A 16,694-nucleotide genomic window follows, 5' to 3' on the forward strand; every position below is an offset into this window, starting at 1 on the left:
ATTTTTGACCAATAGATATTCTAGAGAAAAGAAAGCCCAGAAACAACAAAGAAACACAAAATCTTTAAATGGAAAGGGTGAAAGGAACACTTAAAGTTTACTAGAACCAAGGCTCACTAAAGGAAAAGAAATGTTTTAGAAGACTGGGGTTAATTTGTGGAAAGGCTTCAACCGCAGACATTGCAGTTAGCAGTCCCCAGTGCATAGCCTACAGCGCCACACCAGGATTCCCCTATCAACAATAGGAAGCTATTAAAAATTCCCAAGCAGGGGGAAAACATGATCTAAGCCATCATGCTCTAGGTAACATTAATCTGACAGTGAAGTCCACAATGGGCAAAAGGAGAAAATGCTAGAAGCAGAAAACCCATTTGTTTGTTAACTATGGCAATAATCTCAGTCTAATGTCACGGACTAAATTATGGTCCTTATTTATGAGTAAGAATGGAAAAGAAAGGAATGGGTCAAGATAGATTTCAAAAGAAACGAGCAGGGCCTGACAATTAATTGGGTTAGAAGGAATGCGGAATCCATTATAAATCCAAGATTCCTCCCTTGCCTGGAAATGTTTAGTAATTTCTGACTACCTAGTGGATAAAATCCAGATCCCTTCGCCTATCATTGAAGTCATTCTACAATCTGACCTCAAGTGTCCCTCGTTACCACTGGCTTAGCTTTGCACTTTATTTATTTTTTGGTTTTGCTCATGTTTTTCTACTTGGAGATTAGAGCAGTTTGAGTCTAGGGAATGGGTTTTGACCACTGAGATTATTCGGGGAGCTTCCTAAGAGGAAAATCAGGATAAAGGTTAACAGAAGGATGTTGTTGTTGGATGCAACTGAGTTGGTTACAATTCATAGGGACCCTAATGTATAGGGTTTTCCAGAGCGGCTGGTGGGTTAGAACAGCTGACCTTGCAGTTAGTGCAGCTAGAAGACCATGCTTACCCTACAGCGCCACACCAGAACTCCAAAGGAGGAATGCTGTTGCAACTGTTATTAAGTGCCATCAAGTCAGTTTCAACACACAGTGACCATGTATAGGGTTTCCAAGGAACAGTTGGTGGGTTTGAACCTCCAACCTTGAAGTTCGTGGTCCAATGTTTATCCTACAGCGCCACACCAGTACTCCAAAGGCGGGAGGTGTTGTTGTTAAGTGCAATCAAGTTGGTTCTGACTCATAGATCCTGTATTGTTGTTGTTACGTGCCGTCGAGTCAGTTCCGACCCATAGCGACCCTGTACAGGGTTTCCGAGGGTGTAAATCCTTACGGGAGTAGAAAGCCTCATCTTTCTCCCGCGGAGCAGCTGGTAGTTTCGAACCGCTGACCTTTAGGTTCGCAGCCCGATTTGTAACCACTACGCTACCAGAGATCCTGTATAGATTCCAAGAAATGGCTAGTGGGTTTGAACTGCTGACCTTGTGGTTCAAACAGACCATATGGTCCAGGGCTTATCCAAAACCACAAGCAATCCTCTTCTCTAAAATCAAACCAAACCCACTGCCAAGTCAATCACAACTCACAGGGCAAAGTAGAACTGCTCATGAGGATTTCCAAGACTATAAAACTTACGGGAGCAGAGAGCCTCATTTTTCTCCCTACCTGGCAGTTAGCAGCATAATGATTAATCCTCTATTCCACAACTGAGAATTTCCAAAGGAGAGGAAACTGGTAACTGACTACATCTGGAGAGCAGCATGAAGAAACTAGGAGTCCAAAATAAATCTTTATTCTGTACAATCTTTTGTAGAAACTAAATTTGCCATACATACAAATTTAGCTAATCAGCTTTTTTGTTTTTAAACTCATGCATAAAAGACAAAAACTGGTTAACAAGTTGATTCTATAAGTCACTTCAAATCAGTCACAATATCAGAACAAGCCATAAATTTTATTTCTCATAGGTCAAATTATGACAATAATTTCAACCTTTTAAGTCTATCCTTACACTTAAAATTGAAATACTTCAAAAACTGAGAATTTTTACTGTTAGACCTTTTTAATCTTTTCTCTACTCAATTAATTATTATTTATTGCTAAAAATCCTTGTTGAGAAAAATGCTGATATTTTTAGAGTTGGCTAGATCCAAGCAATTAATCTGGGAGTCTGTGGATTGGTTTCATGGGTACTGTGAATCTCCTGGATTACATATAAAATTGTATATATGGGCACTTCCCTTTCCATAGTCTAGGATCTAGAGTCCTAGTGTGGCCCTATAGAATAAGCACTGGACTGCTAACTGCAAGGTCAGCAGTTCAAATTCACCCACTACGCCTTGGAAACCCTATATAGGTCGCTATGAGTTGGAACCAACTTGACAGCACTTAAACAACAGTAACAATCCTTCAGTAGCTTCCTGAGAATGAAAATCATTTTTTTTAATCTGGGAAGCCCCAAAATGTCTTTTCTCGGCTTTCACATTTGAACAAATACATGGTTGGGTTCGTAGCCCGATTTGTAACCACTACGCTACCAGAGCTCCTTAGTTCATAGTTTAGTGCTTATCATTTAGACCCACCACACACGCTCTTCTCTAGATAGTAGACACTTTTGTTGATGAAAAAAGGCAATACCAAATGTGGGTAAAGTGTGCACAACCTTCAAGTTCCCAGCAAATGGGTAAATGCAGGCAATGGCTGGGATATAGAAAAGAGTCAGAGAGGCAGCCAGGAATTTACATCTCCCTCTGGCAGAGTCCCAGGCATTCTCCGGAAATGGAGAGCCCTTAAAAATATTCATGAGCTTTCACCCTTTCATTTCTCCCTATTACTTCAACACTGACTACTAGGTTATTTAATCCATCAAGCCTTGTCACTTCGTTTATTTACATCGTAAGTTTTGTGAAAGCAAAGTCAGGGTTCTGAAACCTTTTTGAAGTCCCAAAGCCTACTCAACAGTTAACAGGTTTAAAGACAGTGTTAGGTGCAGGTAAGACTTCCCAACAAATGATGACTAAATGAATATGTAACAAACATATTTCATGATCCTTAAAAGTCCTCTTTCTGACTAGAGAAAACAGATTTAAGCATTAACTGGACATCAGAAAAAAGATGAAAAGTCATAATCAACCCCAATGGTAAGAAAAAGATTAGTTTACTATCTAAGCTAACATTTAAAACCTCAGAACTAAGAAAGTAAGCGATATAAAGGCTCAAATGTTATTACGAAGGACTTGTGGTACACATCTATCTTCATTTCTTAAAAAGTAAAATATTTGTACAGATTATTCACCTCAAAAATATTTTACATCTGTTAGATTAAAAAAAAAAAATCCACTGGGATTTCTATCTTCACTGGTTCAGAATACCTATAAAGATCAGAATAGTAATTAAATGAGAAAGCTCTTAGAAACTAAAACACTAAGTGGAAACAATCTAAATGTCCATCAACAGATGAAAGGATGAATAAAATATGGTACAGGTAGTCCCAGCTTATATATTCAAGTTATACAAACTAGACTTTTAATATAGTCTATAAGAGAACTCAAAGATCATAATGAAGAATGGACAGATCAGAGCTTAATGGATTTTGAAAAAGAAAGAAATGCTGAAGAAAAAAAAAAATGATGGAGGGGAAAGGGACAAGTGTCTAAAATGTTAATACAAGGATCAGCTGAAGTTTTTTTCTAAAATAAACCAGGTGATTCAACAGCTTGAAAGCATGGACCCAAATGTTGATCGCTTTATTAAAGTCAGTAAGCAGATTCAGGAAGTACTGATATGTTACCATGAACTATGTGAAGAGAAGAAAAGGAACATTCAAACAGCCCTCACTTATTTTCTAACTAGAAACCATATCCACATTACCAAGGATCACCCTGATGGTAATCCAGAACCTTTCACAAATGGGAGTTATTATCACAACTGACAAAATGCCAATGCTGTACAAATCTTCATTATCAGGGAATGCATTTTTGATTTGTATATATGTGTATTGCTGTTGTTATTAAGTGCTGTCGGTTCCAACCCATAGCAACCCTTTATAGGGTTTCCGAGGAGCGGCTGGTGAGCTTGAACCACCGACCTTATGATTCAACCCGACTTTGCAGCCCAGTGCATTAACCCACAGTGCCACACACACTCACACTCACACACACACACACACACACATATATTAGAATTTATCTGTAAATTTATAAGAAATGGTTCCAACCCCCAAAGACAAGGAATGGATTTGTAAAGATACTGATAACAAAAGCAGTGAAAAAAAAGAAGAAGGTATTCACTTAAGTCAGTACCGACTTATAAGAGAATCGTCTAAAAGAAACCCCATCATAGGTCAGGGACTTGTTGTTGTTGTTGTTAAGTGATATCGAGTCGATCCTAACCCATAGTGACCCTGTATGGAGTTTTCAAGGAGCAGCTGGTGAGCTTGAACCACCACCCTTGCAGTTAAAACGACTTTGCAGTCTGATGCATTAGCCTACAGCACCACACCAGGGACCACCTGTATGTCCATACAATGGAATCTGACTCAATCATAAACGGAAGTCCTGACATATGCTATAATAGGGACAAGCCTTGAAACCATTGTGCTGTGTCAAATATGTCAGTCACGAACAGATATTGTTAGGATCCCACTTAGACAAAATAGAAAACTCTCAAGAGATCAAAGCTTATTGAAATGAACTGCATGACTTGTTGAATGTAAAACTGATGAACTGCTATGTAAACCTTCACTCAATTCATAATAAAGTTTTTTGTGTTTTTTTTTAAAGTATGGCAACAAAATCCTGTTGTTGCTCTTTAGGGGACATCAAGTTGGTTCCCACCCATAGCGACCCTATGTACAGAACAAAATCACAGAAATCTCAAATAAGCAAAAATAGCAAATATGATATCCTCCTAAAGACAATGTTTTCCATTTCTCTAGCTCTTCCATAAAAAATCCTACACTCTTCTATTTGCACACCAAAACAGTAGTTTTGGCAACTTTGACAGACTCAAATAATTTCCTCTGAAATTTTCTTTGAGTTTTGCGAACAAAAGTACATCTGAAGGGGCAAGACCAGGGCTGTAGGATGGATAGGATAAGGTTTCCCAACAAAATTATTACAGGACATTTCTTAATACCCTCAAGAAATAAGCAGGTGCATTGTCATGATGGGAAAAAAAATTCCTCAGCGCACTTTTCCTGGCTCTTTTCTAACTAATTAACATTGTTTTCAAGTTTCTTCAAACTTCTTCATAGCAAGCTCCCACAATCATCCTTTGCGTTTGAAGAAAATCTATGAAGATTTCCTCTCTGATATCCCAAAGAATTCGCCATAACCTTCTGAGCTGACCACTCTGCCTTGAATTTAACTGGTCCAAAAGATTCCCTCAGAAGCCATAGTTTTATAATAGAATCTTTTTTCTAAAGGTACCCTAATGAGACTAAAACAAGTAGATAGATAGTTCTACTGATAGAACATGTCTGCTGCCATCCACTAATCACAGACATGTTCAAACATGTTTTGTTTGGAATAAGCATGTAAATGGATTAACTGGAACCCTAGCAATAATACTTTTTGTCTTACCCTTGTATAAGGGTCACTATGAGTTGGAACCGACTCAATAGCACCTAGAAACAAACTCATTCTTTAATTCGAAAATATTTATCCAGAATGTACTATATATACCAAGAACTGTGCTAGGCATGGTACTATGAATGTATCATATGCCATGTTAATCTTCATAAATTAAAAAAAAAAAAAAAATTCCATCCTTCTTCCTTTCTAAAATCTCCAAATTTCAACAACAACAAAAAAAGCAAGCGCTCTCAAACTTATTTGTAGTGTTAAGTTCATGAATCCAATAAATTATGTTTTCTTCTTCGCTGGAGGAAGAAATTGTATTTAAAACATAATAGCATGATTTCATACAAAAACATGAGTAAATTAATTACATTTGTAATTCTAATGGATGTAAAAAGAATTTTTGTATTTGTTCTTAAAACATTTAGGATGTAAGTTTATAAAAGAAAGCATATACTAAAGTATGGAGGTTTCATCAGACGTCAGGGTCACTCTTCATAGTTTAATTCTCCAACTCCATTTACCCCAGGTACCTGTATTTAGACTTCCAGTTTCATTTTTCTAGGCCTTTCCTCACTATAAACATCAACCTTTACATAAACATCCCCATCTATTGGCATTGTGGTGAAATTACAGGCTATTTTTGAAAGAGCTAGGAGACTACCAGGAAATGTATACAATCATAAAGACTAGGATCCTGACTGCTCCCCTAATTGTTGTTGTCGTTATTAAGTGCCATCGAGTCCGTTTTGACCCCTAGCAACCCTGCATACGGTTTCCGAGAAGTGGTTGGTGACTCTAACCGTCGACTTTGCAGTTAGCAATCACAGCACCAAACTACCCCCCAAAATCTAAAGCCATCCAAACTATTCTCCAAAGCACTTCTAGTTTCTTAAAAATATAGTGCAAGTGGAGTACAGTTAATTTTCTAAATGCCTGCTATATTACCTTAAAATTATGTGCCATGGAGCCGATTCCGACTCATAGCGACTATGAATAGGATTTCTGGGGTATCTTTACTGGAGCAGAAAGCCTCGTATTTCCCCCGCGGAACTGCTGGTAATTTTGAACTGCTAACCGAGCGATTAGACAACCACGATGCTATCAAATAAAGTCCCATTCATAGACCTTCAGAGATCTTATGTGTAACAGAACAAAACACTACCCAGATCCTGTACATCTTCAATTACTGCTACTTTTGAGCACACTGTTGCAGACACTGTGTCAGAAGCTAAGGTATCCCATGGTATACAAAACACTTATGCCTATTTTATAAAACATGAAACCATTTAAATCAGTAGCTATATAGATCACTTAGGTTGTACTATACCTATAAAACATAGAATACAATTGCTTCTGAATAATTTATTTAAAACAAAATCTCTGGCTAAAAATAACAAAATACATTTATATTTTACAGCTTAAACAGTATTTTTCACGTTTCTTGCTCATTTCACAATATATTTCCTGTGCAACAGAATGCTAAATTAGTGAAATTGTAATTTTAAGCATAAATTTGTACTTAGAAGCATAGCAACAAGAAAATAAATAATTTGTTCTAAGTCACAAAGTTTGCAAGCGACATAATTATGCTGTGAACATAAATTTTCTGTCTCTAAGTTCTATACTTTTTCCATAACAGAAAATAAGACCTCCTTTATAGATGGTTGCTTTGTTACAATTTCCAGGAATGCATGGAGGACCCCCCCCCAAAAAAAGTCTGCTTACATATTAATAAAATTATGTTTTTTCCTTAATATAGAAAAAAATAAATGTTTATTACTGAAAATAATACAACAAAAAGAATAACCAAAATTCAACCCACACTTAACACAATTATATCCTTTCTTTTCTTTGACCATATTTTTAGATATATTTAATGTTTATATTCCATCTTTTTCCAAAAATTATTTGAAGGGGTTAAAATCTGATAAATAGGCAAGCCTTGCAGGGTGGTCATGCTTGCTGCAATTCATTTTTATAAGAGACAAAAAATCAAAATCTCAAAATAGAAATTTTAAAGAAAAAATATAGAGCCTCAATGTAATTTATTCCCATTCATGGTATTACTTAACAAAATTATCAGTCTGCACACGTCAAGAACTTGAAAAATATTTATCCACTGAATATAATGGCTATAAAGCATTGTTGTTGTTGTTATGTGCCGTGGAGCCGGTTCCGACTCATAGTATACAGGGTTTCCGAGGCTGTAAATCTTTACAGGAGCAGAAAGCCTCATCTTTCTCCCACAGAGCAGCTGGTAGTTTTGAACTGCTGACCTTGAGGTTAGCAGCCTGATTCATAACCACTATGCTACCAGATAAGATCCTAAATCAAAGACTCAAGTATACTTATTAAACTGTTCTTATCAAAATGTTTATGAAAGGCTTTTAAGACATAGGAAGAACACTATCCTAATCATTATGAGCAACAACTTCAATGTAAAAACGTAGCTCCTAATTGGGAAAAGTATATACATAATGCCTCCTTTTCCCAATACAATGAAATTCCAGTCTTAATTGCAGTGAAATTACATTTTTATTTTGAAACCAAAAGACTTATTTTAAAGTGAAACAAGACAGTGTGACATTATAAAGAACACATTTATAAAAGGACAGACTTACAGATAAAGGGAGCAGACTAGATCATCTAGAAATAGAACTACATGGGTATGCGCAATTGATTTTCTATCCAAATGCCAAGACAATTCACTAGAGGAAACAAAAGCACTGTCACCAAAGTCGAGGTAGGAAAACTGATATCCATATGCCAAAAGAAAAAAAAAAGGAACCACAGCTCTTACCTTTTAAGTTAACTTTAAAAGGCTCACAGCACTAACTGTGAAGGCTAAATCTACAAATAACACACAAGAAAGCATCAGAGAAAAACCTTTGCTACTTTGGGTTAGGGGAAAATTCCCCAAACTCAAAAAATTTGAGCCACACAAGAAAAATTCATAAACTTGACTTTATCAAAATTAAAACTTCCGTTCTTTAAAAGATCATTAACAAAATAGAAAAACAATAACAAAGTCACAAATTAGGAGAAAAGACTTGCAAAACACATTTCTCATGAAGAATTTATATCCAGAATGCATATATAATTCTCAAACCGAGTAATAAGAAAACAAACAACCCAATTTCAAAACCATGGGCAGAAAACAAATATTCATCAAAGATACACGAATACCAAATAAGCACATAAAAAATAGCTCAATAACACAGATCATTAAGGAAATAAAAATTACAGCTACAACGAACTATCTTCAAAATACCAATTAGAATAGCTAAAATTAAAGACTGAAAAGAGCAAGTGTTTACAAGAAGCAGGAGCAACTGGAACTCTCATACACTGCTGGAAAAAAAGTAAAATAACACAAGTACTTTGAAAAACAGTCAGGCAGGGAAAAAATTTTATTTATTTATTTTAAGTTAAACAGACATCCTATGACCCAACAAACCCACTCCTCGGCATTTACCCAACAGAAATAAAACGTTTACAAAAAGACATGTAACTCAAATGTTCATAGCAACTTTACTCATACTAGCCCCAAACTGAAACCAACCCAAATATTCACGGTTATTTGTAAATGGATACACAATTGAGGTATAACATTGTATAGCCATACAATGGAATATTCCTCAGAAATAAAATGAAACTAGAGCTGTGGTTGTATCATCTGCATATCGCAGGTTGTTAATGAGTCTTCCTCCAATCCTGACGCCAAGATTTTCTTCACATAACCCAGCTTCTCGGATTATTTGCTCAGCATACAGGTTGAATAAGTATGGTGAAAGAATACAACCTTGTCGCACACCTTTTTTAAATTTTAAACCATTCAGTGCTCCCATGATCTGTTCGAACAACTGCCTCTTGGTCCAGGCACAGATTCCTCATGAGCACAACTAAGTGTTCTGGAATACTCATACTTCGCAAAGTTGTCCATAGCTTGTCATGATCCACACAATCAAAAGCCTTTGTGTAGTCAATAAAGCACAGGTAAACATCTTTCTGATATTCTCTGCTTTCAGCCAAGATCCATCAGACATCAGCAATGATATCCATCATTCCACGGCCTCTTCTGAATCCAGCTTGAACCTCTGGAAGTTCTCTGTCAATGTATGCTTGCAGCCGTTTCTGTATTACCTTTAGTAAAACTTTACTTGCATGGGATATCAAAGAGATTGTCTGATGATTTCCACATTCCTTTGGGTCACCTCTCTTTGGAATGGGCCAAAAGAACCAATAGATCCGTTTTGGAAAAAGTGCAGCCAGAGTGCTCCTTGGAGGCCAGGATGGCCAAACTTCGTCTCTCGTACTTCGGACATATTGTCAGGAGGGATCATTCGCTGGAGAAGGATATCATGTTTGGTAAGATGGAGGGACAGAGAAAAAGAGGAAGACCCCCAACAAGATGGACTGGCCAAGTAGCAGCATCCATGGACTCAAGCACGGCAACAGTAGTGAGGTTGGCCCAGGACCGGGCAGTGTTTCGTTCTGCTGTGTATGTATAAGGTCACTATGAGCCGGTACCGATTCGATGGCACCTAACAACAGAGCTCTGGAAGTGTAGTGGTTACGAATTGGGCTGCTAACCTCAGGGTCAGCAGTTTGAAACTACCAGCTGTTTTGGGGGAAGAAAGATGAGGCTTTCTGCTCCCGTAAAGATTTACAGCCTCGGAAACCCTGTAAAGGGTCACTATGAGTCGGAACCGTCTCCATGGCATGTAACAACAACAACAAGGACTTATCTCAAAAGCATTATGCTAAGTAAAGAAGTTTGACTCCAAAGACTACATACACACTGTATAATATCATTTACATGAAATTCTAAAAGAAGGGAGAACTGCAGTTACAGTAACAGTAAACAGATCAGTGGTAGCCAAAGACTAGGGGTAAGGCAGGACACTGCCTATGAGTGGTACACAAAGCTTTCTGGGGAAATAGAAATCCCCTTTGTGCAACCATCTATGTTGTCATTCCTACCTATAATGAATGATCATTAACATTTATTTTAAATCAAGGTTTATGTTTGCTGTCAATTTTTAGCAATAAATCAAACTACAAATCAAATTTAAGATACACATTTTAGTACTTTTTAATTCCTCATCAAAGTGGTTTTTAAAAAAGCGGTCAGTGCTTTCAGGAACTATTCTTAAAGAAAGGAACATGAAATTACTAAATGAAAAAAAAAAATCCAAGAGAAAATAAAATTGTAAATATTAACATTCAGCTGTAAAAAGTATTCATATTGATATCTATAAAACTAGCAAGAAGTGAAATACTACTTAGGCACAAAATTCAGCAAAACTGTTGAAATGAAATGATACTTATCACTGTATTCCTAAGTATGAACAATGGCACAATTTAAATGCCACAAGCATAAATTAGGCAGAAATAACTTAAAATATAGAAGAAAATTATCCTGATTAACATGGGCAACACCTAAAATAAGTGTAAAAACACAGCTCCTAATTGAGAAAATGATATACCTAAATGCCTCCTTTTTTCCCAGATATAATGCAATTTCAATCATAAGCCCAGTGAAGTTTCTTTCTAATCTTAACAAATGTTAAGAGCCATGTGGAAGACCAAGTAAAACCAACAAAAATATTTCTGGCAAAATGAGAACATCAAATTAAATGGCAAAGCTTTACTAATCAAAATACTAAGGTACTATTCTTGTCACTATCAATTCAATTCCCATTCACAGTGCCCCTACTGGACAGAGCCGACTGCAGCTCAGGGTTTCCATGGCTGTCAAGCTGTATGGAAGCAGATGGTGACACCTTTCCACCATAGAGCAGCTCGGGCGTTCGAACCACTTAACCTTTTGATTAGCAGCCAAGCACACTTAACCACTAAGCAAGGGCTCCTTCAGGCACTACAGAATAAGTGACATACCTGACACTATTACAACTACTAACATCAAAACAGTTAGCAGAGACAGAGAAAATATTTAAATATTTAAATAACATTTAAAATTATTAATATTTAATAATAAAAATATTAAGGCGTCCTCGACCATAAGGTCAATTTGAACCACAAAGTTGGCGGTTCAAACTCACCAGTCACTCCTCGGAAAACCTATACACATGGTCTCTACGGCTCACAACTGACTCAACAGCACTTAATGACGACAATAATTATCAAACAGACAAGAAAATATTCACCTTCACTAGTAAATTTTGAAATACTGTATCTATGAAATTGGCACAAAAAAATTAAAAATAAAAGTCAATGCTTATAATTGTTATTTAGTGCTGCTGAGTTGGTTCCAACTCACAGCAACCCCATAAAGGGTTTCCGAGAAGTGGCTGTTGAGTTAGAACCACCAACCTTGCAGTGAGCAGTCCAATGCTTATCCTACAGTGCCACACCAAGACCCCTTATAATAGAACACAGTAAAAATGGGCACCTATTCTCTGCTGCTCTGATGGACGCACAGTCCTTTAGGTGACAATCTGGGGGAGAAATGCATCAACAGACTTAAAAAAATTCATATCCTTTGATTCAAAAGCACTATTGCTATAAAAATCGCCTAAAAACAATCCTTGGGTGGGGGTGGGGGTGGGGTGGGGGAAGCAGTTGTCTACACACAAAAATGTTTATAGCAATGATTTGTAAATAATTTATTTGGAAATAAATATTAAAATGAGAGGCTATAAATGAACAATGGTTGCTTGCTGTAGCATATTCTTATCCTGAAACCAGTCTTCACAGGTCCCATCCCAGGTCATCCTCCTTATTACTGTCTTAATTTCTAAACAGATTACATTTCTCAACAGCAAATAGAACAAAACTTAAAATTTTTCAGTGGTTCCCACTACCTGGGGAAAAAAATTCAAATTTATTGGCAAAATACAACAGCACCTAGATGGGTTGGTCCTCGTCTATATGTCTACCTTCATCTTCAGAGCCTCATTTATAGGAGCACATTGTCAGGTGTTTCCTCCTATAGAATCACTGGAAGGTTCCAACCTCTTTTGAGTTCGTTTTGGAGTGCTTCACCATTGCAACACAAGGGCTCTGAAAGACTGGCATCAAGAAAACGCTATGGAGCAGTTCTCTTCTATAACACATGGAATCTCCTTCATAAATAAGAATCAACTCCAGGACAACGAGTTAGGTTTGGGCTTATATGGTAATAGATTGCTTAACCCTTGAAATATACAGTTGTAATCTTACGTGTTTTATGTGTTAAGTGTTAGCCACTATTACCACTTTTCATTTTCCCCATAACTCTTGTGAAGTAAGGGTTAATGAGATTTGGAGAGGTTAAGTAAATGTCTGTGTGGAAAGCCTTTAGCAAGTCTTTCAGAATCACTGTAGAAAATAAGATGACATAAATAAATTAAATTCATTAGGAATTACTCCTTTCTCTTGAAATCCCTACTCATCCTTTAAAACTCAACTCAGGGGTTATTCCTGTCCCCAGAACTTTCCCTGACCTGAGCTGACCTCTCTGTAACTGTACAAAACTCTTGCTAATTCACTGAAGGACATTTATTTTTCTCTCAAAGGCTGTATGCAACATTAGGGCAGGGGTCCTTGTTTTAGACATGGATTCAGAGATTCTTTGGCATTGTGCTGAATGGATGCTAGAGAGCTGTAAGTAGGTGTTTATATTGTCTTTATGGGTACACTGAGTTTGAGTGGCAAGAGATGAGGTTATAAATAACATGAAGAGAAGCACAGAAAAACACAGAAATTTCAAAAAGGTATGCAATAAATGTTCTGGAGAAGTAATGTGTTCTTTCTCCGTATCTGAGAATTTAAAATATTTTAAAAATTCACTAAACTGCTTTTTCTAACCTTTAGATTTTCATTAATAATCAACAACAAAGAATATTTCCCACAGAAACCCAGACAGGTCTTTTTTAACAGATTTTAGGTTGCAAATTTTACATTTAATTATTAGTTTTCTCTAGAAACACTCACTGAAGTTGATAGCTCTACCATACAGCCCATTTTAATGATCAGTGTTGATGTGTCACAAGGAACAGCTGAAATAGCTTGAAGGAATAAATCAGATTTTAATCACGAATGGCCTGAGAAACCTCAAATTTGGGGTCAAATTATTCCTGTCTTCAACAAATACCAAATAGTTCACGAGGTGATTGTGGTCTTAAGAATAATATGTGGAAAAATCTAATATCCATTATGGGCAGAGATCCATGGCTAAAATATTTCATCTTTCAGTCTTTCAGTCTCACCATGAAAGAATTGTTTACACCTTTCCGTAAAAGGGCAACTCTACATTAAAGATATCCATAATTGAGTAACTACAGTTCATAAAACATCTTGGAATCAAAGGCACTCTATAAATGTAAAATACAGTATAGTACTAACTTAAATAAAGCAAAGACGAATAATTTTAAAGCCTCTTATAACCCAAGTGTATTGTAAATCAAATTAAAATGTACTGTGGAACCTGATTTTTTAAAGTGCTTTTTCTACACTTATGGAACCCATACCTCAATGAACTGTTAAACACTTAGTCTAAAGGTATGCCAAACATTTCTTAAGATCTTAACAAAGAATCAGGATTTTTTTTTTCCTTCCTTAACAAAATGAGGCCTAGGTTAAATATTTTATTTGGCTTCTCAAGATGGACTGAGAAGTTGGGCAGCAGCTCCAGACCAGTTCCTGGACACACATCAAACACAGCCCTGTCACTCATCCAGTCTGTCAGAACAATCTTTTCCATCGAAACCCTTTCATGTTTATGTCCTAAAAAGCTGCTAATTGAATCCAGGTCTTGGGATCTATTTGTTAAAATCTATACTATCTAATTTGTAAATGATAAGCAAATATGCAAAAATGTATTTTAATTTTCCTGATAAAAGAGAAGAGAACTGACCATATATGGAGCAATGGGAGAAAAGAATGTTTCTATGAACAGTTTTCTGAAAAAATTATCAAAACTTAAAAAACACACCACTATTCATAGAAACATTCTCAATGGTTCTCAGAAGTGAGAGTACCACAAACTGGTACTCATAGACACCAGGTATTTAAAATTCCTCAGAAATCTTAAAATACAAAATCTCTATAAATGTAATCTCATATTCCTGCTCCCCCTTCAAAAAAATAAATGTATATCTTTCCTCCAAATAAATTTTACTCACAAGTCTTTGTGATATTTATCTTATGCAGTAAGGAAACCACAGAGAGATATACTTTATAACATCTATTGATGTTATAACATGTCATAACTTTATAACATCTATTGAGTTGCTAAAAACCTCAAATTCATTTTATCTGCAGAAAATCAAAACCTACTTTCTCCCTCATTTTCCCTGTATGGGTATAATCTAAAGGGAAGTCCAAGGCCATTAGCCTATTTCTGAAGCCTTCTTTCTGCACACCTGGAGTCACCGGTTCCTTCCACAATCACTTTCACTGGATTGATTACAGAAGAGGAATCCTTGTTATTGTTAAGTGCCACAGAGTCAGGTCCGACAAGGTGACTCAGTATAGGGTTTCTGAGAAGCGGCTGATGAGTTTGAACCGCAGACCTTGCAGTCCAGCATATTAATTAGCCCGCAGCGCCACACCAGGACTCCCCAGACGAGGAGCAGCCGTAGATAAATGAAATCAACAAAGATCCCTTATAGAGATTTCCACTGACTCCTAAAAAAATAAGGAAACTGAACAGGAGATGATGGGGGGGGGGAGACGGGGAGACAGGGTGATTGTCATCCCCCAATCTAGGTTTTCCATTAAAAAGCGCTCCGTTAATGATTCAATTTTCCCCTAGAGAAAGTAAAAGTGCCTAAAAGTAAATATATATATATATATTTTTTTTTTTTAATCATAGCCACTATACATTCTCAAGTGCCAAAGTTATGCCAAGTTTTTATCTCAAAAGTTTAGCCAGTGGACTGTGATGGGACAGACAAGCATTCAACTACAAAATTAGTCCATCTAAATCTAAAAGTGTAGCGTAAGCAAACACATTTGCAGTTTATTACACACACACACACACATCCTGTAAGAAAAATCATTTTTCTCACCATACATCGGAATATAAACGTGAGTAACTGATTAATGGTGAGCCTAGGATAACTGATTTCAAAGTTTTCAAAACAAAACTATTTTCTCCTCAAAATAGGTTAACGTATTCATGTAAGGACGCCCAAAGATGGTATTGGAAGTCATAGGTCGTTGCAATGTTAAAAGTGTTAAAGGACTAGGAATCCTTTAAATAATTTCATTTATGAGCGTATTCTATCCAGCAAACCCTCCGGACGTTCATTCCATTGGCAAGCTGTAGAAAAGGGAAGGAGGGCAGGGGCTGGGAAAGTTCTCTTGAAAGTTTGCAGGAGCACAGACTCAGAATTTTACACCACCACCCCCGGAAAAAAAGAAAAGAAAAAGTGTTTGAAAGCCGGTCTAGGGTTAGACGTGACACACAAGTTCTGCGGCCTACAAGGAACCACCCCAAACAAGCTACCCTACAATCAAACGCTTCCAAAACACAGAATGTACAATAAACCCGAGTCGGCGGATCAGGCCGACAGCCGGAAAAGTCAACCTCAGTCAAGGCGCCTTCCCTCCCAAAGGCGTTCGTGGAAGGTGTGTGGCAGCGGCTGCTCCGGCTGGCAGCCGGGAGGAGAGGGGTTTGCACGCGAACATATGTGGATGTGCAAGTTCACCACCACGGAAAGCACACACACACACGGGCTCCCGTTAGCGCTCCATCTTTAAGGGGTGTTTACTGCGCGCAGTCAGGAACCGGATCCAATAATCCCCGCCACCCGGGCTCCTCACCCCTCCAACGACCCCACCTGGGCAGGGGCCCAGGGAGCGCGCCGGGCTCGTCGGCCAACACTTTTCAACCTCAAATTCGCATGGAATTCCAACCGGCTCACCCCTCCCCTCAACAAAAGACACCCCCCGCCCCACCCCCGCAAGTCACTCTAGGCTTTTTGAGGAATTTGCCAAGCATGGCGAGCAGTTTGCCAACGACTCTCCCTAAACTAGGCCTTCCCACGGTTCCGATCCCCATCTCTCCATTGATAGCGACCCTGCCCTTCCCAAGGCCACAGGCACCCCCCGCCGGCTCGCCCAGCCCGGCTCCAGCCGCCCGCACCCCCATCCCTCACCTGTCAGGCGCAGCTTGACGGGCCCGTTCCTCCGGCCTCCGGGGTTAGACATGTCCCCGGCGGCGGG

The 16,694-nt window shown here is 37.8% G+C and overlaps 1 protein-coding gene across 1 annotated transcript in view; it reads right to left on the reverse strand.

Annotated features, from left to right (window-relative positions):
- Positions 1-16,688, reverse strand: part of SMURF2 (SMAD specific E3 ubiquitin protein ligase 2) — a 106,428-nt gene extending 89,740 nt beyond the window's left edge. The window contains exon 1 of the mRNA XM_006833587.1: positions 16,628-16,688. Within this exon, the coding sequence (XP_006833650.1) occupies positions 16,628-16,679 (52 nt within the window). The 5' untranslated portion in view covers positions 16,680-16,688. The remainder of the gene's footprint in view (positions 1-16,627) is intronic.
- Positions 16,689-16,694: the final 6 nt, after the last annotated feature.

The sequence above is a fragment of the Chrysochloris asiatica genome, unplaced genomic scaffold (genome assembly GCF_000296735.1).
Source record: "Chrysochloris asiatica unplaced genomic scaffold, ChrAsi1.0 scaffold00007, whole genome shotgun sequence".
Classification (NCBI taxonomy): domain Eukaryota; kingdom Metazoa; phylum Chordata; class Mammalia; order Afrosoricida; family Chrysochloridae; genus Chrysochloris; species Chrysochloris asiatica.